Below are 24,956 nucleotides of genomic sequence, written 5' to 3'. Positions count from 1 at the left end.
GTTATTATTGTGGATAATCCCCACCACAGAATTCAAAACAGCTCATTGTATTTCACGAAGAAGGAAAATTTTTAAGAGAATATCTGGTAAAAATTGGGGAAGACGTAGACCAAAAACTTGGAGGTATTTTCAAATGTTGATTTTATTGGTGAATAAGTTGATTACCATAATTCCGGGTGTTCATTGCTTTCATTTAATCCTTTCAGTCGTCTAGAACGTCACACACAAACGCGGCAGTCACGTTAAATGTTCAGCCTCTGTCATTAAATTTGCCTACATTTCGTCTATTTGTATATATCCATATTACAACGAACTACAAAGTTGTTTCATTCGTTGCATTTATGTCATTTATCCAATGACCAGTTATCGTTGTGTTACGGGGGGGGGGGAGTGACATTCGATATTTTCTCTGTAAATAATCTAGAGTTACAGATAATCCTTTCAACTTGGAGTCATACCTAGGATCTTTGTAGATGTTTATCCAACTTTAATTGTAAGGAATAGACCGTAATTACATTTTCATTTTGGTCGGCCATGTTTGTTAATTCTAAAACGAGGTTAACCGCTACTACTTTGATGAAGTTCGGTGATTGATTGAAACAGATTGTGGCAATTAGATTAATAATTGTTCACACATTATTAATCATCTCAAAATAGGATGAAGATAATCTCGCGATACCTTTGTAGACCTAAAGGCATTTCTAGCAATAGGCCTACATTAAATGCCACAGTTTGAGTTACGAGGGTGCGACAGTTGTGGTCAGGCGGAGTCAGTTGTGTCATGGCGGTTGACTGATTCTCAGCAGCTGATATTCGGCGCCCGCCAAGTATAAATGGGGCTGCAAGACGGAGGATCGGCACTTGGGACTTCGCTTGGGTCAACCGCGTAGCATAATACATAATAATGACCGGTACATAATATTCGGGGTGGTACCCCTACATTATTCTCGGGGTGTTACCCGTACAGAAGACTAGGGGTGTTACCCGGACATTATTTCCGGGGCTCTACCCGTACATTATTCTCGGGGTGTTACTCGTACAGAAGACTCGGGGTGTTGCCCGGATATTATTCTCGCGCCTCTACCCATACAGAAGACTGCGGGCACTGCCTACCCGTACTTTATACTCGGGGTATTACCCGGACTTTATTCTCGGGGCGCTACCCGTATATTACTCGGGTAGACGATCCACTCTCCTTACCAATGGCGTAATTGGGGTTCTATCCAGATGTCAGCCTAATCCCGAAGTACACAACCGACTGAACACGTTAATTAGATTAAAGGATTGGATGGAAATTAACTGGATACAAACGATATCGGCAAGCGGACGTACCCATGAAAGGATTCCCGCTACAAGCTATAAGAAGACGGAAGAATAATTGTCATTTACTTGAAGTCGCACATTACTTGAACACACACACTTTACGCCTTATTCTCCTGGACATTACGCGGTTTATACATTAATAAATGGGAGTTATAACTGGATCTACATCTACTGGTGTTTGTTGATTGCTTCATACCCGTTACAGGAACTGAATTATACAACATTCGATGATGTGTCATAATCGCCATCCTGACCGATCAACTGTATATATTCCATCTATTGAAACATATACTTGGAGTATAGGTTGGCCGCAGCAATATTTAAGTTCAGTATACGTTACACTATTTGCGTACCTCTGTACAAATGAATAGATTAATATACAACAGTAATTAAAAAGTTACATAAATTATTATTTGAAACTTCTTGACAATTGAAAAAAATTCTCGTGAACACAAAAGATATAAGTGTGACTAATAAACTGCTTCTAACAGGTCATCTTTTAAAATTCATGTGTTTCAAAATATCTTCAAAAAATATTTTTCGCTCTGTTTTTTGCATAAGACCCAGCCCATATATACATCTTCGAATGTCCCTCTGCTGTACTCTGAAGATCTTATCTGCCAGGGCAGCTACAGTCAGAACATATATCACAGAAATTCGAGTTGTTCAACAACTGTGACTGGTAGAACACTGTGACTTGTTCATCTGAAAATACAAAAATGATTGTCCACTTTAATGACGGTATTCATCTGATAAATCGATACAGATCGGAAGATTCTAATTAATACAAAAGCCTTGAGAGTAAAATCAGAGCAGCAACAGCAGTGTGGCAAATGGCGACACATATAACTGGTGAAATCCGGCTCTTGTCAGTTTACATGCCCATGTATTGTATTTTTACCTGTTGATTTAAATGCAACACCATGGCTTTACATGGCCTAGGTAAAGAAACAATCGTTGATATTGATTGCCATTTATTATACGAAGTACTCAAAGTGCTGTATTTTATCACGTTTAAAAATTTAAACAACGCAAAAGTTGGCGTTGATACGAGGATGTAAATGATGCCTGGTGGTAAATGACACACCTACATATATATATATATATATATATATATATATATATATATATATATATATATATATATATATATATATATATAACGGACCTGGACAGTTACTTACCTGGCGAGTAGTACTGGAAGATTCGCACTGGCACTGCTTGCGTTTTGGCCACCAGACCCACCCTATTGACCCTCATCCTCACGCACCGAGGGTTAGAGGTTACCTGGGAATGACAGGTATGGTACAGACTTTATGTATACTAGTCATTTAAAACAAAAAATGAAAATGATAGCCATGGTAAAAGTATAATGGTAAATATTTTATTTATGTAAATATCTGATTATTTTAAGCCACGTTGGAGAATGTTTCACAAGCATTGTATGGTGGGAAGAAACTGGGCAGAGCTCAGGAAACGTACGACTGTCCGCAAATTGGTGTCAGACTTTTCCACGGACGACCGGAGAAGAAGCCAGCATGAGCTGGATTATAGTTCAATGTGTGTACAAAGCAGTTAAAAAACCTAGAATAAGGAAATGACATATTATGTAGGTAAGTTCAGGTAGAAAATGGAATATAAGGTATAATGTATTCTCGACAGTAAATGTATAGGAAAACACAGGAAAGAATAAATAAAAATCAGTGTCCTTCAGTTCACATGGTCGAACATAAATCGGGCTATACTTGATGAAACTGCATACCTGATCAAAGTAGAGCGCCACTTTGCGATCGAGTAGTTCTGTGCGTTTTAACCCTCTAACTTTGCCAATACTCTCTATATCTGGTTGGAATCCTGTTGGAATCCCGGTCTCCTGGACAACCATTCCACTTGTACTGTTTCTTGTGTACCTTGAAAATATAAAAGTGGCTCAATTAAACTTATATCAGTGAAGTTAAAGGGGATTACGACAAATTCTTCCTACGTTTTTCAAACGTTAAATTGACATATATTCATAAGTTTAAGGGCCTTCGTGGGTTCAATTGGCTAAAGCTGTGTACTGGCTGCATCCATTGGGTCTCTTGGCCATCAAGGTCATAGGTTCGAATCAATCTCTCGCTATATCAGCAGCGGATTTAGGTCAGGAGATTTGTCTAGTAAGCGGCGAAAGGCGGTTGTTTACCCAAGATAATCCAGTTGCTTCCACCAAAAATCCTGACAGGAATAAAATCAGTGAGACAGTTGGTGATTTCCTTTTGGCTTTATCTCTTAGAGACTAACAATTAACTCAGTAAAACTATGTCGTGTGATTACATTAGATCCAAGATATCTATATTGGAATGACGTGTATATAGAATATAAGATGAATCCGGCACTGGGAGTGCGTGAAGTGCAGGGTCGCTTTAGACAGAGATAATGCGACGCGTATGTCACTAACAACTCACGTGGCGCATGTTTCCAGCACAAACCCGTTGATGGTTTCGTTCCTCAAGGTAACACGGATGTCAAAGGCGGGTTCCTGGTTATCTCTGAAAACGTTGTACGACACGGACACCTACATCAATGAACACAAAATGTTAGAATGTCAGTAAACAAACACAGACAATCCTATAGACAGATTAACAGCCAGACAGGATATCCGTCTACATTCGGTCAGAATAGCAGCATACAGATAGTTAGCTAGTGGTTCCCACAGTCAGGATGTCAGTGAACAGTCAGTCATACAGACAGGCATACAGGCAGACATATGTTATTGTTAACTGTGTGATTCTGTGTCTGCTGAATTATACCTAGACTTTCTCACGTCTGTGATGACAATAATCTTCAGTTTTAAGAGGAAATCTTGACCAATATTTAGACAATGCTACCTCTACAGTTAAGGTAATTACAATTACTCATCCCAAACTACTTTTGGAAGGTCGTCTGAACAGCGATCATTTGTGGAAGTAGATATGCACAATGTAATAATTAATGAAAAAGAAGCAAAAGGAGAAAAATTTCCTTTATAGACAGAAAGGCCTAAAGGCTGACACGACGGCAGCGACACGTGGTATTTAATAGACAAACGGATTGTGGGTGCAAGAGGAAATTTGGTGAATACTTCATGGTCTTTTCCTTGTGTGCCAATGGTGACGAAATCTTATCGGCTTGGTAATGGTGGTTAACATTAGCGACATAAGCTTCATGACACGAGTACTTGCTATACAGACGACACCAGCAGGAGCGTGCTAAAGACTGAAGGTGCTTACCTCCACAATGGCGGTTCCAGATCCAGATGCGGAGATAGTAACGCTGTCAGGTGGACCAGGTATCTACAACAGAACATATCATCTCTATATCTCATTCAGCTTAATTTTCTGAACTTTGGGCATTGTTCATTATACACTGATTAACAAACATATATCCTGGGTAATTTTAATTAAGGGACAAGTGGCTCGAATTCACCTGTAATACGTGTGACCATTGGTCAACTATCACAATATTGTCACCGTTCTAATTTTACTCTCTGTGCTTCTACGGAATGCATCATAAGAAAGCATGTCTTCCCCTTCACTGATAGAACAATATAGTGCCTACAAACCGTATTTACTCCCCACCCATTGTCATCACTGCACTGAGCTGCATATCAAAGCACAGTCTGAGATCATCATGTAGATCTACGTAGTTAAATCTATCAGTTTTAAAGATCTGTATACTGGGTTCGTTTCATTATTTATTTTAAGGACGATATCAGTATCCTTATACTATAGTCTTTTAGCATGAGGCCTTCCAGACCGTAGGTCTTGGAGTAGAGGGGTGGAAGGGGATACTGACCTCTGTGGACTGCAGGATGAGGGCGCTCGACCTTGACACGCCGAAGGATTGACGGAAATTGGCAGCGCTCACAACCACGTCGACGTTTGACGTTGGCGAGTAAATCAAGCCGGCGAATTCTGAGAGAGCCTGGAGGGCGACCACGGTGTCCTGGGTGGAGGCGTACCCGCCCGTGGGATTTCTCTGTTGTGCAAGCCACTTGATAACGGGCAATCCGTCCGTGGTCTTACGTCTCTCGGCAATGGTCAACAAGGCGTAAGAAGTAGCCTCTACATTCTGAGATCGGATGATGATTGGCGGTGTCCAGAATTCCGCATCGGGCAACAGGGGAACTGGACCGGAGCCTGAGCGTTCATCACGGGATGGCACATCCCAAAACTTCTCACCGTCTGGGAATGAAAGAGCGCATGGTGTTAACTGTTGACACACTTCTACACATTGAAGTCATACATTATTTGTTGGCCGTATCTTAATCGTGATAAATTAAATCGCCATATGTGAACAGTTTTGAAAACCTTATTTGAAAACTGATTTTCACCCAGTCGCCTAGAACAGCGTCTTTCCAACATCATTGAAAACTGTTGACTGCTTCTCTTATGATTCCATCCTATTTTCGTTCTTAAAATACTTTCTTACTTCTTTGGTGGGTTGTGTTATATTTTGTTTTGGGAATCCGTCTTACGATTATCGACCTGGAACGTCCTGATTGATTGACGGCTGGTATACAAATGTATGCTTCAGATTAGTAAAAATAGATTTGTAAAAAAACACTTTGAACTGGTATCTTATGGAAGCACTTTGTTGGGTTGTTCTCGGGAATGTTCCTAACTCTGGCAACCTTTATGATGTCGATTCGACAAAGCCATTTTATGATTGATTTTTCAATTAATCTCAATTAAAGGATACTTTGTTCACCCTTGGGTTAAAATTGTGAACATTTTATGAACACAAAATTATCCCAGTTTGAACCTCCAACGCCGAAAACTGAGAATCGGAATGAACTTTAAAAGACTTGACCGATGTAATACGTCAAGATTCCAAACTTTGTGAGATTATTATAATGCTGTTGTTACAGTACACTAGAGGCGAAAGTAATTCAAGATTAAAGAATTTGGGGTAGATTGACAAGAGATCGCTATCCTACTGTCGTCGCTGATCTGGTTTGACTTTATGTGCTGTACATCTATCACTCTATCGTCGCTTTTCTGGTTGTACTCTCTATAGTGTTCGTCTATCACACTGTCGTCGCTGCGCTGGTTTACACCATGTGCTGTACACCTTTAGTTTAATTGTCTTTAATTTAACACTTACTCAAAACAATTAATCATCACGATCATTAAGATCGAGTAACTTATCCAGTCCACTTACCTCTAACTGTTGCTAAAGCTTGAAGCCTTGTGAAAGCCCGATTGGCCTCCTGGCTGTTGACTAGTTTCAAGGCGTACGATACAATGGACAAAGCGTACACGTCAGAAACGCTGCTAACCTCTGCTTCCAGGTAGCTTCTCGCTCGGTTTATAGCATTTCTACGTGCAACTGCGTTTTCCTGTAACATTTAGAATGTTTGAGGTATTGTCAGGTGAACGACAGAGCTAAAATGCAAGACCCTTACAATGTTAACCCTTTAACGTGTGAGCAAAGGTTCATAGTAAATACAAGAAATTCTAATAAAATACATCCAGCATTACTTCAAATTTTTATTCTCAAACAAAGGAGACAGTGAGTACATTGAGAAGCTATTTTCTGTACAACATTAATCTAACTAAATCACGAGTCGTCGAGTTCAGTATCTGAAGTTTGCTACACTGTGAGCCTAGAGGATGAATTATCCTTCTATCAACGGGTGACTTACCGTGGACAAAGCCTCTTGCTCGTAGATGGCTATAAGGGCATAGGCGGTAAGGGGTGTCCCTCGTGCTGCACCACCCTGACAAACAAACAGCAAACATTAGCCTACAATACCCACGAAACCACAGTTTTCTGCCGACACGCTTTACATATCATGTATTATGAGTTATTATGAACAGCATAGGATGGGTCCAGTGCCACCGCGACATTCCTCAATGGGAGTTTTGACCAATGGCTAACCTGAGTAGGTTGACATTTTATGCGGGACACTGACAGAACATCAGCAAAACGACAACTTTCTTGAATATGAGGCTGCACGTAGTCGAGACTGGAGCTATGGAAGATATGATATAATGGTAACAATGGTAAATAGGCCTATAGTTCCATCGACAGCTTTCCCCGACATTCAGTATATCTTGATTAATATGGTGCCATTTTTAGACTCTTGGTCCCAATGATAAATATCAGGTAACAGGCAGCTTTCTCCGAAAATCGACTTGTCTGGCGGTGGCATTGTCCGTTTTGAGCAAGGTATCATGTAATCTCAGCAGAATCTGGGCAATCCAATTTTTACAATACCAGCTACATCTGAATAGGACATTTTTCACAAACACTTTACCCCAGTGATTACATGACTTATATTTAAGAAATCTGGGACCCTCACATTCTGATTATACTATATGTCATGAGTCCATGTACAAACAGTAATTTGGATAATCTGGCCTATCGGAATGAAGGGATGGCCATAGAACCTTCGGCGAAACAGAAGGATCTCTCACCTGCATTTCTGTGTGGATCACATTCCCTGTCTCTCTGAATGCCCCCGAGGGGTCCTGATTGTTAACAAGCCAGTCTACAGCTCGGTTTAGGACCTTGTCATCAATAAACGTGAAAGGTTTGGCCTCAGAGAATGACTTGACAACGAAGGCGGTCAACCTGCAAATGGGAGGAAAATGAATTTTTACAAACGTTAAAATAAACAAAACTGATTGGCCGTGATTGACACAAGAGGATCTGACCAGAGGTCGTATTTCACCGGTTACGTGTGATCGTGTGGCAGCTATCACACTGTCGTCGCTGCTTTGGGTTTACTCTTTATGCTGTACGCCTTTAATTATACGTATATAGTGGAATCCACGTAACTGTACATTTATATTTATAAACATAGAAAAAATAGGAAGTCCTGTTGTTTTTTTTTAAACAACTGTTTTGTGAAAATTACATTAGGCTCTTCTCGTGGCGACGGAATTTAACTTTCAATCTATTATATGCATCCCATGAAAGGGCAATCTAGCTTAATACACAAAGAACGAATGATTAATCCGGTTTTACAGTGCTATAAACCCATCCTTACGTGAACGAGAAAAACACCTTACTCGCTCCAAAAGAAATCTTCTTACATGAACACAGCCATGAAAAATTGTTGTATGTTTGTGACAATGCTTTATTTATTTGATAGGTGTTTTACGTCGTACTCAAGAATATTTCACCTGTACGACAGCGTCCAGCATTATGGTGGGCGGAGACTGGGGAAACCCACGACCATCCGCAGGTTGCTGCCAGACCTTCCCACGTATGGCTGGAGAGGAAGCCAACATGAGCTGGACTTGAACTCACAGCGTTGTGGCAATGAAGACAAGCAGAATCTAGCTTACATGTGCATTATTTATGGTTGGTTGGGTGTAAAAGTGTGAAGTGTGAAGTCTGAAAAAAGTGTGAATACTAACCACGTGCTGCCTGCTTCATCGGTGTTACCGAAAGCGCTGAAGGAACCGTCTGTTCGCTGGTACGTCAGTTGACGCTGGTAACCTACCAAACATACAAATAGATGATTAATGTCTATTTAAAGAAGACGTAAACATAAAAATGAAACCAAAATTAGATCAAAGAGCGTAAAAACTTATTTGCAAATATGTCATTTAATATTTTTTAGATTTTTTAATTTCAGGAGAAAAGGGTATTTAAAAACATGCCCGTATGGTGGCTATTATAAATCACCCCGTCTTTACATAATAATTTTCTAAATGAATGTCTAAATAAATTAATTTGGATGTAAATTTGTTGTTTATATCCAAACATATGCATTAATCGTAATTGCGATCACATTTATGAATATATTTAAAATGTAAATATGATCAAAATCCAGGTTGAACATATTTGTTAGCTGAAAAGGCCAAATTTAGTGCAAACAGATTTATTAAACTTGTGTCACTTTCTCATTTACAACCATTATTACACAAAGACAATATATATCAAGAAGTGGTCCAAAATACCAACTATACAAAAAAATTGAACAAAATATTGAAGACCACATTTATAACTAACTTTTCGCACTCTTTCATCTGAAGTTCATGCAATTTTTATGTCTTCTCGACCTTTAAGTCTGGCTCCCGGATCACGAAACGATCTTAGACTTAAGTCAAAATTTCAAATCACATTAAAATTGTCATTTCTTACTCAACAAAATCATAAGGTTGCTTGACAACGTAAATTTCTCGTAAGTAAAACAAATTTTAACTAAAATAAAGCAAAGAAACATAGGGCCTACAACGAGTAATAATTGAAATTTTATCTAAAATCACTCCGTAATCCCGGGGCCAGAGCTATAGGTGGGGTTAACCAGACACTCTAGGTACGTGGCAAATGTTTTGATTTCTGTGCCGCGGCCGAACCAGCAAAAGCTGGATTCGACCTTGCGACCTCGTTGGTCAATGGCCAACACCTATCCCAGCGAGGGCTCCGTGATCAATATGCCAAACTATGCATATACATGAGCAGGACTATCCACATAGCCGGTAAAATCATATTATATGTGGGAAGCATTTAAATATATATTCTTTTGTAATTAAGATAAAAACCCTAATAGGCTGTTGATGGTTCATTCAGTCCAGCACTTTTGTCACCTCAGTTACTCTATTGAAACTAATCCACAGAGGTTTCCTTAAATTCTTTCCAATAATACTATGGTAGTCCATGAGCGACATAAGGTACATAAACAAAATGAAGTAGTCATACCTTTCTCAAGGAATTGTGTTGCCTTATCACGTATTTCATTCGTCAGTTGCCCCGTTTCTGTCAGGTATTTTAGGATAAATACATCTGGGGCAAAGTTGATCATATTCTGTTCCCCGCAACCGCTTGGCATCTTCAACAACTTGTCCAGGTTGTTGATTGTGGGTCCCAAGAGATCCCCTGAAATTCGATTCCCGAAATATACTTAGTTTACATTCATAGTACACGACAACAGCCTCCGCGTTAGGAGAGAAAACTGATTAAAAGAAATCGTTCGCATCAACCATTGGTACAGAATGCCTCTCCTAATTAGTTCAGATTCTCAAATTGCTCACACAAATTACCCACCAGGTCGTAAATACCACAGAGGACACTGTAGTTTTTATGTTGCTACGGAAATTACATTCTACGTCAAGGTGCGCGAACAATGCCAAACTGGTCTCACCTCTCAGTTCAGTGAAGGAAGGTAAGCTGAGGTTGTTCACTAACATAGGTCATTTTTACGTCGATTAAACTAGTTCTAATTTATTTTAGTTATGACAATCACAAAAATATACCCAATACTCCTCTTACCAAGGACGTTTGTCTTTACCCGGACTGATCCCGGTACGACATTATCCGGAAGCGGAAGTGGGAGGGTCTGCTCGAAGCGGGCCCCACTCTGTGTCAGGTCGATCAGCAGGGGTCGGTTGTAGTCCTGGGCAACTCCCTCCGGCTGGAAACACGGAACCAAAAGTGGTTTAGTGTCAAAGCATCAACTATTGGTCAAGATCAAAATAAACAGCAAGCCTACTGTCGCGATCTACCTCTTATCAGAAAGAAACCTTACACACTGAAATCAATTTAAAAAAGTATATATTTTGTGCCTCTTTCAAAATATATTTGGTTTCTAGAAATATTAGACAATTGGTGTGATTTAGACAATCGGTGTGGTTTAGACAATCGGTGTGATTTAGACAATCGGTGTGATTTAGACAATAGGTGTGGTTTAGACAATCGGTGTGATTTAGACAATCGGTGTGGTTTAGACAACCAGTGTGATTTAGACAATCGGTGTGATTTAGACAATCGGCGTGGTTTAGACAATCGGTGTTGTTTAGACAATTGGTGTGATTTAGGCAATCGGTGTGGTTTAAACCACTGGTGTTGTTTCCCTTTTAAAAACCGTTATTTTTATAACACTTTATGGATATTGATTTCATTCATTCACCCAGAACATTCCTTCCTCCTTTCGACGTCGTTTAAAACTGTTGGCTGCCTATTTTGGTATGAATCTGTCCTCAGTTCGCACTTTATAGCATTTGTTAGTGTTTTGAGGAGTTTGTGTTGAACGTTGTTTTGGTAAACGGCTGTTATACTGAATATCTGTTTCTACAGCTAGATTCACAACAAGATAACCTTGTGATTGAAGATAAAGAGATGCTGTGTTATACTGACCTCAACACGGAGCTGTCGGATGAGAGCGTCAGCAGCCACGCTAGACTGAGCGCGCACCTGTAGGTCAATGTTTCCCAAGGTAGTGGCTCTGATTGGGAAAAACACCGACCTAGCCTTTCCTGCTAAAACCTATTAGGGAGAGAAGAAGTACATCGAGGGATCAGCACAAACGATTACAGCATGGAGCACAGGACTAGGGCAGTGACGACAGAGTGACAGTTAGGAAAAGGTCCGATGAAATCTGGCCTCTTGTTAATTTACCTCAGTTAGGGTTTTGTTCTAACTGTTCATGTAAATGATATAAAAGTAGCTACTTAGACATCCATTTTCGCCACGGCTTAAGTGTAATCAGGTAAAACTGCCGTGCTATATATCGAAAAATATAACATACGTCACTAGTCTAGAAGTGCTCAGAGTGCTCTGTTGTCCAAAGGGTAAGGGAAGGTTGAGATAGGAATAACATAATACAAACATGTATTCGTAAGGTGACAACTTAGAAAAAGTCCTCATGTTAAGCATTATTCAAAAATATCCTGATTTTAAGAAAAGGGGAATATGTGCTTGATCGGAACATTGCCACACCTGAATACGCTCAACTTTGTCCACAGAGGAAGTGGTCGTTTGTCCATTGTTGTCCAATCCAATATTCAGGAAATCATTTGACCCTGACAAAGTCACAGTAACCTGAAAAAATTAAGTACACTTTATTGACTGACCAGGAAAAGGATGGGGTCATCAGTGGTTTTTCTTTTTCGCCTTTGAAAAGTTGCAGTTGGATGCACATCTTGGTTCCAAAACGAAATTACAATGGAATCAACTCGCAGACGTGTCCACATACAGGATTACAGCAATGGGGCTAGTTTTATAAAATATTAGAATACGTTTTCTTGCTTGTTTTTTGTCATAAATGGCGTATAATGCCACAGGATAACGTTATTTAAAAAGAACGTTTGGTGAAAGTAAACAATGAAATGTGAAGATTTAAACTTACGGCGGTATCCACTTGGAGGAAGTTGAAGACAATAGCTTGCAGAACGACTTCCTCGCCACGAATCACGGATTTGGGTAGATTGAGAGTAACGAAGAATGGCAGAAAGGCTTCCACCTTGAAAGAAAATGATAAAATGTGACAGACGAATAAAGCAAAATGATGAATTATAGCTCAGAACATGGATGACTTCACAAAATTATGAATGACAGGACATACTCAGGATGAATGGTTGGAATGGTGAAAAGAGGTTGGGATTGATGAATGGAAGCTCCTATTCTTGATGAAAGAAAGTTCATATTCTGCGTGAGATCCCAGCGTGAAGAATGGAAGCTCGGACCCTGCATTGGAGCTGAGATATGAGAATTGAAGTTCAAGTTCCAGGGGAGGGGGGAGGGGGGAAGGGGCACTAGCACAGAGCAATGACCAAGGAGCCTCACACCAATGCGGTCACTGTGAGTTCAAGTGCAGCTCATGCTGGCTTCCTCTCCGGGCATACGTGAGAAATTTTAACAGCAAGCTGCCCGGTTTCCTATCACCATAATGCTGGTCGCCGTCGCATAAGTGAAATATTCTCGAGTACGGTGTAAAACACCAATCATATAAATCAAGCTCCATGGAAACTCAGAGCATCGGCCTGACGTGCTCTATCTTACCGTAATCCGTTGATGCACTGGGGCGTTAGCTGCAACCCTAAGTTTTGTCCAGAATATGTTTATAGGATAGGGTTAAAGAAAAACAACATATCTGTCTTGACTAAAAACATCTCTGCCCTGACTACAAAGAACATGTCTGTCCTGACTGCATTGAACTATACATCCTTGCAGCATGTCCATTTGTGCAAAATGACGCACGCTAACAAAGCAGCATTCCACACAGATCCAGTTAGTTGGTTTGTCCTCAGTCATTGTCTTCATATTCGCTACCAGCCAGGGAACAAATATTAAATGGCCTGAAAATCTGCTAAGCTCAAGTCATGCTAACCTAGAAGTAAATCAACTGAAACCAAATGGACAGATTTCATAAAAAAAAAAAAAATAAAATTGGCAGCAAAGCTATAATACCTTAGGGTTTGTAGGGGCAACTCCCAGACCGGAGGCGGAGTTCAAGGCAAAGGCACTGACTACCCATGATGTGATCGTATCGGGAATGGCGGCTGAGAATACTGCACGTCTATTTGGTCTGGAAAACAGAAAACAATGAATTAGAACACGCGATTTAGAATAAATATGCACCCTTTTTAACAGGTACACCATGGTGTGTAGATTAAGACAAAAAATTCACATTTACTGCGTGACATTTATTCCCTTAGTTTACATTGACTTATAGTAGGGCAGACAGGTTACAGACAGTTAACATTAATATTTTTAACAACTGTTTAAAACTTAAATATATGAATATTTGAACATGATCCAAAGTTACAGTCTGTTTAAATAAACTTTGCTTCTATCGTGGAAGAAATTAATATACTTGCATTGTCATATCCATAATTTCTCATAAACTTAAACTGTTAAACTTAATATGAGAAACCTACCCCGAGGTTTTGCTTGCCCATAACCATGTGTCCGGGAAAAAGGTGCGTACCCTTTCTGGGTCCAGGAGTTCATCTTCCACAGGTCCCGAGGATTCCGCAGGGGCAAATGCTGTTGCGAGTGGGACAAACTGTCTTCTGTTCGAGATGAACCCTGGCAGAAGAAACATCGATGTAAAGTTGCAACACACGCGTAACAACAACAACAACGAAATCTTCAGGACCAGTATGAAACAACAGCAGATTCCAAAACAGAATCTTGCGAGATTTATTTATTTATTTATTTGATTGGTGTTTTACGCCGTACTCAAGAATATTTCACTTATACGACGGCAACCAGCATCATGGTGGGTGGAAACCGGGGAGAGCCCGGCGGAAAACCACGACCATCCGCAGGTTGCTGCAGACCTTCCCACGTACGGTCGGAGAGGAAGCCAGCATGAGCTGGCCTTGAACTCTCAGCGACCACATTGGTGAATCTTGCGAGATGAATTACCCCCAATATAAATGTGTACAAATTACAGCGTTAGGAGTCAAAATAAATTTTGTGAGTATAGAGGATAATTAGACCAAAGGAACACAAACGTCAGTTGCACCAATAATTTAGCACTCAGTTTATCTGGGAAGTTGTGCAACACCAGCTGTATTCAATGAGTTATCGCCAGCATGTGACTCAAAGAGAGTCGTAGAAATGGCATGAGTGAGTACTTACTGCAGTTCCTTTTCGTGTGGAGCAGGCCCGTCCGATATTACAAGTATCCCTGCATTCTGAAACAGCATAGACAAATAATGAGTCCTACCAGTTTCTTCTGCCACATAGGTAACAGGTTTAATTTTTGCCACACAGACAATTTAAATAACATTTATCTATTGCAAGTCTTCTACCAAACGCACTTCTGATTGGTAAATGAGTTAAAAGAGCGAGAAAACCGGACAACTAAATTCAACAGTCGGGAGCTACCTTTTCCGAAATATTATAAAATAGACATTTTTTGATAGTTTTAATAGACAATGATCTGACACTGCATGGGATATAGGTATCTTGGTTTCTTTGCAAGGAGTATTTTGCTCTTTTCAGCTATTTTTATCGCAAGTTATTCGCCTCTTCCTTACACTGTGTTGTCAAGGAAACCATAAACAAAATCGTAGAAAGATCCTCTGCAAATTCACTTTTTGGTGTTGTCCAAAATAACTTTAAGACAAGTTACTTTGACAGTTGTTCATACTTTCCTCTATTACAACATTAGGGATAGCAAATAAATGCCAGTGTAGGCCTTGGCGCCTTGTTTTGGGGTCTAATGCAACTGACAAAGATTTCTTTCACCAACAGTAGTATAACAAAATAAGTCATGGTTATGGTTGACCTGTTAATCTAAAATTTAGTTTATTTTTGAAATTGAGTAAAATTACTTTTGATTGGTGCGGGGAGGATGTGTAATGCTCCTCTCGAGTTAGGATGTATGCTTATCAGATATCAGTCAGCTACATTAAAGTTTTGTTTACGTTCCTGTTATAGACTTACCCTAAATATAGACGTGGCATCGCCTCCGTTGAATGGTAGCTGAAATTGGAAACGGCCAAATGCACTGGGTAACGGTCTGTAGCCACCTCCAAACACGGAAATTTTACGTTCCACCTGAAACCAGAAATCAAACATTCCATCAATTCTGAAGCTATTCGCTCAGTTTCGAAAAATATTCGTGTATTATGAAGCACAGCACGAGTCGAATTTCGAAACCTTATCCCTTCGGTAGAAAGGAACATATCATCCGGTCAACATCTTCAACGTTAAACACAGCATCCATGCCAAATGCAACCCTGAAGCAAGGCAAGATGAAAATATGGATGTAAAGTTTAAAATCTGACACTGACAACCAATTTAAACCAAATCTATGGAGAAGGGACAACTTAATACAAACATACAGCAAATGTACTTGTGCCACAATCTAGAAAAATATAATTAAATCGTTCAAGATCAAAAATTTAAACTAAAACATTGCAACATTTTTGATGACATACAAACCCTTCTTTCGTGAGTTATCTGAATATTTCTATTTGCATGGTTCGTTTCAACGTATAAGGGTTTCCTGTCACCGTAATGCTTACCGCCGTCGTATATTCGTCGTATAGTAGGTGAAATATTCTGAAGTGTGGGGTTAAAACACCAATCAAATAAATAAATAAATACACGTTAAAAGAATACACACTCTATTCGGCGTGATGTCATTGCCCTTGTTAAGCAGTAAGATGCTCTGATCCACGGCCATCAGGTTTACAACGGAGTTCGGATCACTGGTCACGGTCACGCTGACCTCCTGGCCGGGCTCTGCGCGAGAGTGGGACAGACTGACAGACACCTGAAACAACAGAATATGCCAGTATCTTACCACTGGTCAGGACTTGCCAGAGGCGTGCATTTTAGATGTCAGAATTTCGGATCATATTTGAAGCGATGCAATAAAAGCGCAACTGAGATACATATTTTGCTTGTTGACAACTTTATACATTCATACTACATGTATTTCTTCCATTCCCTTAGAACATTCGTTGCGTCTTTCCATCATCAATAAAAAGTGTTGACTGCTTCTCTCTGCATGAATCCGCCCCGGTTTGGTAATATGTATACTTTCTTAGTTCTTTGGTGGTTTGTGATGAATGTTGTTTTGAGAATTGGCTTTGCACCCAGAACGAAGTAAATTTTTTGTTGATATACTAATGTCTGTTTTAACGCCCAGATTCTCACCTGCACAGGTCAAATACATCACCAGGTTTGGGAATCTAGGTAGGTTCTTTATTTTTAAAGCGCTCACCCTTTCATTAGTGCTAAACATCTACCCATCGCTAGCATCTGAGTAGAGGTCATTTCACCACTGATTAACTCATCAGAGGTCATCCTGAACCAGCTAGTCTACTTTTGACAAAGAGCGAATTCAACAATTTTTCAGCCTACCACCAACAATTGTGACAACTTCAGGAGATAATTTCACTTCAATCAGGTTTCATGGAAATTCTCTGATACGTCTAAGCAAGTTCAATCATCACATTCTAGAATAATTTCAGATGTAGCCATCCATACTAACAGTTATTCTATGATAACCACAATGTCTCTTGGCCTACTGTTCACCAAAATTGTAGAAAACTTCGGCATTTAATTGTAATTGACGAACTGGTGGTATGAAAGCGATGGTTATTCTTTTCGCACTGTATGTTCATTCAAGATTTCAGGAAGTTTGGTGTAGTTATGGCTAAAGAACACATTGTTTTCCTCTCGTCTAGCTATATTTAGCATCACATTTTGGTCTTTTTCGACCTCGACTTCATATGGATTAGTCTGGCCTGCAATGCGTGTCCATGACTACTGGTGGCCATTTATAAGTTGATGCTATCAAAGCTGTAGCTTTTTGCATCATTTTGTAGGTCAGGCTCTGAAGTTAACTTGAAGATGAGTTCTGCCGGGAATAAGGGGAATGTGATGCAAACACAGTTGAAAACGGGGTAAAAGCCAATTTCAGTGCTGTCAAGCTCGCACCTGATAGAAACTGGGTCAGCATTTCTACAATCATGTCGATTAATAACACGACAACGTGGTTTGGGCTGTGAAAATGTAAAATGTAAATTAAAATGAAAGAAAAAAAGAGAGGAGAGAGTACACAGGTTGGGAACAGCTTGTTACCAGTGGGACCGATTTGTGACAACCAGACTTGATCACGTGTAATTTATACAGCCACAAACAAAATCTCAGACTTACCTGATTTTCATAAATGTCATCCACATTGAAAGAAATGCTGTCTGCCACAATTTCTCCGCTTGGCAACACGGCATAAGCAACTAACTTGGAACTGGGAGCCATCTGATTGGAAGCGGTAAATTCTTCAAAGAAGCCTCTTCGATTTTGCCCGTCCAGCTCGACAGTTTGCACGACACTACCACGCGCAACGATCTACAGGAAAAAAATAGGTGTACTTCTTAATTTCGTCGATTCCCGATCATTCTTGGTAGGATCATACTGTTGATAGCTGAAGTTATTTATATATATATATATATATATATATATATATCGAGACACCCTGACGTCTTAATTGTAATTATTACATAAAAGAAATTGTTTGCATATAAAAATGTTTGTTGTATCTCTTACCTGATAAATAATCTTTTGCATGTCGAATGTTGATAAAATCTCGAAATCCACATGTGTTCCAACCTAAAAAAAAGGCCAAAGTGTCTTATTCGCATGATGTCTGTGGATCACTTTCCTCGGACTTCTTTTATAGAAACCTCTGGCCAGTTTCACAAAGCGGCATACGACCTTTTTCATCGTACATTTGTTATACAATATTTTGTACGTCACTATTACCGTACCAGTGTCCTATATGTGCGATTATCGTACATGTACGATGTATCTTTATTGAAAGGGGGCCCTGACATCGCTGAGCTTAGCATTTATATGAGTTAACCATTGCCATCATGCGGGATTAGTTACTGAACACAGTAACTGCACTTAGATTGGTGGGTGACAATCAAGTCACCTTGATGGAAACATCATTTTTGACAAAATATAAATTTTGAATACTTGTCATTTGTGTGACAGCAGTGAGAATTGTGGAATGAGGAAATCCGGTGGACGGATGACAACATCGTGCTCTAACCGAAAATAAGCGGTTATGAATATTACCGTGATTGAGGGTTGTGGTAGAAATAACTGAATAAAGCTATTGCTGGGCGAATCCATCTTCTCTATATTCTGCGTTTCATTGAATGCATCTGGGAAGCTAGCCTGAAACATACGTAAAACACACATGGTACTTTGTGCAAGCATTACAAATATGAATATATCCATAATTTATATATTCCATGAAGTATTAAATATCATACTTGTTTTTACATCACATTAATATATGTTTATTCTTATAGTGTTTCCAGTGTCTTAGAATTTTACTGTAGACTTCTACTCTATATTTTATTTTGTTATTTATTTGTTTATTTATTTATTTATTTGATTGGTGTTTTACGCCATACTCAAGAATATTTCACTTGTACGTCGGCGGCCAGCATTATGGAGGGAAGAAACCGGACAGAGCCCGGGGGAAACTCACGACCATCCGCAGGTTAGTCTATATATAAGATTGCAAGTTAACAAACGCTTTTACGCAGGATAACTTAGGCAACCAATGTTGTTATTAAATCATGATTTCTGTGGTTGCACAGGCACCTATAATGTCGTGATTACTGATTTGATTTGACGGGAAGAGGTGCTTACCGTGAAGGTGACAGAGACGGCGTCAGCAGGCACACGGTTCGACCACCGGATTAAACCATTTACTGGTAAATCGGCTTCGACAAGGGAAATTCTGGTTGGAGCCTTCACGGCAGGTGGGGTGCTGCCTGCTGGACGGATGTCTAATGGCCTACAACCATCGTCAAACGAAGCCACTATGTCCAACGTGACTTTTTGTGGCGGCTCGGTGACAGGGATAGGTGAGCCGTCATTGTTAGTAACCTTCAGCTATTGAACAAAGAAAGGCAAACGGCCGTTGTTTGAAATGTGACAAGAATGTTTTGGATTCTTTTCCGGCCTGTTCAGAAATTGGTGGCCATATAAAACTGAATACAACGACTGTTTTTTTTTTTAAATATCTTCTGCTTAACTTTATTGACAAAATAACTTGGTTTATCTATTAAGTTATTTGATTGGTGTTTTAAACGGTTCTCGAGAAGATTTCATTTACATGACGGCGACCAGCATCATGGTGGGAAGAAACCGGGCCGAGCTCGGGGGAATCCCACGACCATTCGCAGGTTTCTGTGAGACAATCCAAAATACGACCGGACAGGAAGCAGACATGAACTGAACTTGAACTCACAAGGATCGCATTGACGACAAGTTCCTGGGTCATTGTGTAGATCTAATTTGGTTTAAAACAGGAATCTGTGTATACTTACAAATGAGTCATACCACAGGCCAGGCTTGAAGTTTTTTGAGTTGGATGACAACCACTGTAACCGGTACCTCTTCTCGCTGTACTGGATCTGGTCGACCCCGGAGAGAGTGGTTCCGGTCAATGTCTCTGTTACTTCCGCCTCTACCTTTATTACCTTCCCTCGAAGGAAATCCAGCTGAAACTGGGATGGATTTTTGATAAGGGGTTCCCCGTCGCACCCAAGGCCCAAGAATTGCAATTCATTGACAGAAATCGTGAATGATGTTCTTCCGTTCACCTGTAAGAAACCATTAAAAATGTGTTTACCAAAGCTATTGCCACCATACAAAAATACTCATTTAGCTTGTAAAGATCAAATTTCGTATAAAGAATGGATATGAGTGCTAAAGTACACATAATCAGCCAGATTAACTTTCATGCGTATTTTACGAAACTTTATTGATGTTGGCTTGCAAAGATTAAATAAAGGGTTGGTAAGGAATTAGAAATAAGGTGCAAAGTCATTATCAAAAAATTTGACTTTTGACGGTTTTAGGTTAATAGTTGGAAATAAACATTACACTCAGTGGGAACAAAATTCCAGCACGCGACTAAGTCTCATTTTATTGGGTTTTGATACGGTCCTGATATCGTTTCACAACAGAACTATCTACTGGACTTACCGGAAATCTCTTTTCAATGACTGGCTCAGTGCAGGGAACTCCTCTTGGAATAAAGAAGAAATTATTTCTTACTCGCACCAAAGCTGTTCCTTCGACTACTTCACCAAAAGTGTACCTGTAAAACATCAATTCTATCAAATGAGCTTCAGCAGAAATTACTGACAAAAAAACAAACAAACACAGAGAATTAAAACAAAATATACACGTATAATATATCCTGCAGAGGAGAATACTAAAATACTGATTTGACTAAAACTGGAGAGAAACTTATCTTGTTTGTAATACAAAATAACACCCAGCGCTATTGGGGCCCACAAAACCCTTAATTTATTTAGTTATATATTTTATCAGTGTTTTACGCCGTACTCAAGAATATTTCGCTTATACGACGGCCACAAAAGCCTTAACAATTCAGATATCCACAGAAACAGCTTATGAATACAGATGTCAAGAAAAACAACTTATGAATACAGATGTGAAGAAAAACAACTTATGAACACAGACGTCAAGAAAAACAATTTAGGAATACAGATGTTAATTAAAACAACTTATGAATACAGATGTCAAGAAAGAAAACTTATGAATATAGATGTCAAGAATAACAACTTATGAATAGAGATGTCAAGAAAAACAACTTATGAATACAGATGTTTATAAAAGGCAACTCACTTGGCTTCCACAGTTCCAGACAGTTCCGTGTCCTGTATGTGACCATACTCTGGTACACTGACTATCACTTCAAACTTGGGCAGCACTGGAAACACACGGTTTTTGCTTTTTATGATTTTTGATTACGGAAAGGAGATGTGAATTAAAATGAGTGACTATACATTTTTGCTTTCATACTTTACACCAAAAACTTATCTTTTACAATTCTCTGTTAATTCGTCTTTTGGTGAGCAAAAACGCATCTGACTCATTATTTAACAAGCTTCACTCTAAAATGTTAATGTACATACATGTTGTTAAGTGAGAGCATTAAGGATGATTATGTATGCAATCATTTATGAGACGATTTGATGCGGGCACTCACCAAACTGTTCAACTGTGACGTAAACGGTCTCCGTTTCACCCTGTAAAGTAGAAGAACAAACGTCAAATGGATGTTTCACAGAAACATTTCACTTTCGGACAATGTTGACACAGGCTTCAGTTATAACATCAACCACAGTTTCTAGCCAATGAGGCTATTCGCTGGAAACCGTCTGAATTTGTGCAAAATTGGGTAATTAGATTTTTTGTTTTCTTCACAATCCAAGCTTTCGTTTCTTGAAAGATCATATGTCACATATTTATTTGTAGATATGCTGTTCTGATTTGTTCTCTATGTTGTAATCTTATATTGCTGTTAATCTATGTTTTGAAAATAGAGTTGGACGCATATATGGTGCGTATCTCCTTCAGGACTAATGAAGAAAAATAAAAAAAAAAACAATCCCCAATATCACATTTCAATGGCATGTACCATTTTTCACAATGTGGCACTCGATGCAAAGGTCGCTACAAGGAATTTTTCGTGGAAAGTTACACGTTTAGTTTTGGCACAGTAAAAACATACGTTTGCAGTGGCCTCTATCTTCCATCTTCCTGTAACGGGCTGGTCAGACAGAGTAAGCTCCCCTGAATAGATTCCATCGTCACCTCTTACGTCTGTATACTGTTTAATCTTGTTATTCTTTGGGTCCTAGAATAATAACGTTGAAACATTGTCATCTACATGTATTTTCGGTTGTTTCCATCACCCTGTTTTAGGGACGTGTAATTGATTAACGTTAAGACCTGATAACATTTCCCCGTTAACTGTTAGAATTTGGTAAATATTCTCTCCCGGAATAGAAAACCATAGGTGGCACATAGGGGCGACGCCACGAGATGACCTGGTATTATTATTAAAGCTTATTAAATTAATTATCCTGCATTTTACTGAAGCAGATTTATCATGTGAACATTCACCTGGACGTTTCTTCTATGGCACCTCATGAAGTCATGAACTAGCTGCTTTCTACTTTTAGGTAAACCTCGCAAATCTCAACATTTTATTCTGTCTCACAACTGTCAGAAAAAATAGTTAATTTGGATTTCCTGATTTCCTTCTTATAAGACAAGTCAGTTGATAAAGCTGTGTAGAAGCTACTCACAAAGATGTTGACGTCGAATGTTCCGGTGTAAGGTTTCAGATCTGGACTCACAGCAAACACCCGGAACAGTACTGATAAGAGAACAACAATACAACATCTGTTAGGTCACGTACTACAAGATGGTTCTTAACGTATACCAGTCACCCACCATTAAAGTCAAGAATTGCAAGGCCATTTACCAAAACAACGTTCAATCCAAGCGACCAAAGGACTAAGCTAGTTCTCACGAAATAATAAGCAGTTTCCAATAATACTGGTAAGAAGTTAGGAATGTCCAAGGAATGTCCATGGCGCGTAAATTTACTCAGTATCCAAATCTTGAACCATTATAGTATCAAAATATGTATTACAATTTTGCTATGATTGCAACTGTTCATATAACTATTTGATGCAACATATTTTTTGGAAAAGAGGTCTTGGCTCGGTCCTAAACCCAGCTTTTCACAAAATTTCATATTCAGTATCAGTGTATCACCAGGGAACAACGAAGATTTTTGGGGAAAAAACAATATGATTTTTTGCTATCATGAGTCATACATTTACAGTTACTTGTTCGGTATATAGAGATTCCAGTACGCGGATACATACCTGTTTGGCTGGGTCTGTAGATGCCCTTGTCCGTCTGTATAAACACAGCCAGACTGTTCCGGTTAAACAAAAGGGTTCCTCTATTCTCAAAGGTCAAGCCTCCATTTCCGGTCACCCTTAGAAAGTAGTTTCCTTCTGTCAGGGTAGACGGTAACTACAAAGGTAAATAAAATGCATTACAGAGAGAGTATATACAGATTACTGAGAGTAGCTTTAAATACATCATCTTCGAGTTTCTTTAAGACGGAGTGTGGTTTGGGAGAGTAACCTCGACCAGGAAGGAAGTATCAGGGAATAAGTGTGCCACTATGTTGTCAAGCAATCGGTTCGAGCTTTCTGTTTTTCCTAAAGAAACTGTCTTGGTGGAGAGCCCGGCACAAACCTTAACAGTAACTTGTATGTAACAAAATACATGAGCCCTCACGTTGACAACTATAACTACAAACTATTGTCGCCGAATATTCATGTAAGTCTATCAGTTCTGAGCATTTTTCTTGGATGTTTGCTTTTTAGTTTGTTTCACCACAATGCATGACTATATAAACGAAATGGGAGAAAAGCACAATCCAGACATGTAATAACGAATATTTTACGGCAATGCACGCACTAGAAAGTTCATCTTACATCAGCGTTTCTGAGCAAAGGAATGTACCAGCTAATCTCCTGACTGTAGATATAACAGTTACAACTGAAAGTGAAAAAAAAATGTTTGCCTTTGCTTTTGATAGAAGTGGAACCAAAACCTTACCTGCAAGGAGATTGTGACCGGTCTCCCTGCCTGGACTGTGGCCCGCCTCTCCAGGATTTTCTCTTCGCTGGGGGAAGGTAGAGGCTCTTTAGGGGGCTGGGGTTGATCCCGTTCTGGTGGAGGAGGATCAACAGGGGCAACAGCCGGCCGAAGTACGGGAAAGGGCCCAATGGGCACGTTTGGTTGTCCTCCTTTCCATAACTCCACGTTAACCGTCACGTCTTGAGTCGCATTGAAAATATTTACAAGTACCTTCAGGTCCAGGCCTGGTCGGATCTCGGAAGGCAGTGTCAGGATATAGGAGCTGAAATATACAAGGTGAACTGTTCTTCAGCAGGAATTATCCCCAGTAATTGCTTTGCGAGGCAATATGTAGAAATTAATAACACACGTGTTATATACATATTTTTAAAATTCATTATAAGGCTTCTGTTCATTTCTTTATTTACCTAGCTCTTTATTTTTTAATTACATATGTATTTACGTAAAAACTTACTTCTGGGCGGATATCTGACACACTATGGTGGCCGCTAACATCAGTCGTGTCCACGACATCTTGATCTGTAACAAAAACTAGTAACATAGTTAATAGTGTTAACATAGTTAACACAATCTCTAACAGATCTGGGACAACTTTGATAGAACTTTGTAAGTCCAATCTCCTGTAACTTCTTTCCAGGAAATTTACCAACCCAGGACATTTTATCGGCTAAAATATTCTGAGGCATCGTAATTAGGAAAAACTACGTTTTAGGGTGTTCTGTGGGTTGGAAGCCTGCCTTAAAACACACAGGATCAAAACAATGTCTTCATCATTCGCGTTCATTCACACGTCAACTTTGTCATCATTTCTGTATTGGTGGGTTTCAAAACGTTAAAAGAATGTATGAAAAGAACTTTAAAACGAAGACTATGGTTTTGAAGAAAAA

At 39.4% G+C, this 24,956-nt stretch overlaps 1 protein-coding gene across 1 annotated transcript; it reads right to left on the bottom strand.

Moving 5' to 3' along the window:
• Positions 1 to 1,900: 1,900 nt before the first annotated feature.
• Positions 1,901 to 24,582, bottom strand: LOC135473514 (CD109 antigen-like). The gene is made up of 33 exons (XM_064753364.1): positions 24,524 to 24,582; positions 24,028 to 24,331; positions 23,280 to 23,433; positions 22,692 to 22,762; positions 22,112 to 22,237; positions 21,587 to 21,626; positions 21,223 to 21,307; positions 20,554 to 20,668; positions 19,893 to 20,168; positions 19,210 to 19,455; positions 18,625 to 18,726; positions 17,681 to 17,892; positions 16,466 to 16,476; positions 16,160 to 16,278; positions 15,475 to 15,588; positions 14,665 to 14,720; positions 13,956 to 14,090; positions 13,486 to 13,603; positions 12,425 to 12,538; positions 12,016 to 12,117; positions 11,434 to 11,562; positions 10,570 to 10,711; positions 10,000 to 10,176; positions 8,712 to 8,793; positions 7,764 to 7,920; positions 6,989 to 7,063; positions 6,505 to 6,682; positions 5,137 to 5,525; positions 4,572 to 4,634; positions 3,768 to 3,877; positions 3,086 to 3,233; positions 2,508 to 2,610; positions 1,901 to 2,028 (listed from the first exon to the last, which is right to left on the bottom strand). The coding sequence occupies exons 1-33, from the start codon at positions 24,580 to 24,582 to the stop codon at positions 1,937 to 1,939; spliced, it is 4,404 nt and encodes a 1,467-aa protein (XP_064609434.1). The 3' UTR covers positions 1,901 to 1,936.
• Between the last annotated feature and the right edge of the window lie 374 nt (positions 24,583 to 24,956).

Source organism: Liolophura sinensis, chromosome 8 (assembly GCF_032854445.1).
Source record: "Liolophura sinensis isolate JHLJ2023 chromosome 8, CUHK_Ljap_v2, whole genome shotgun sequence".
In the NCBI taxonomy this organism is placed as follows: Eukaryota; Metazoa; Mollusca; class Polyplacophora; order Chitonida; family Chitonidae; genus Liolophura; species Liolophura sinensis.
The sequence above is the reverse complement of the archived record's forward strand: the minus strand, read 5'-3'. Positions and strand labels throughout refer to the sequence as shown.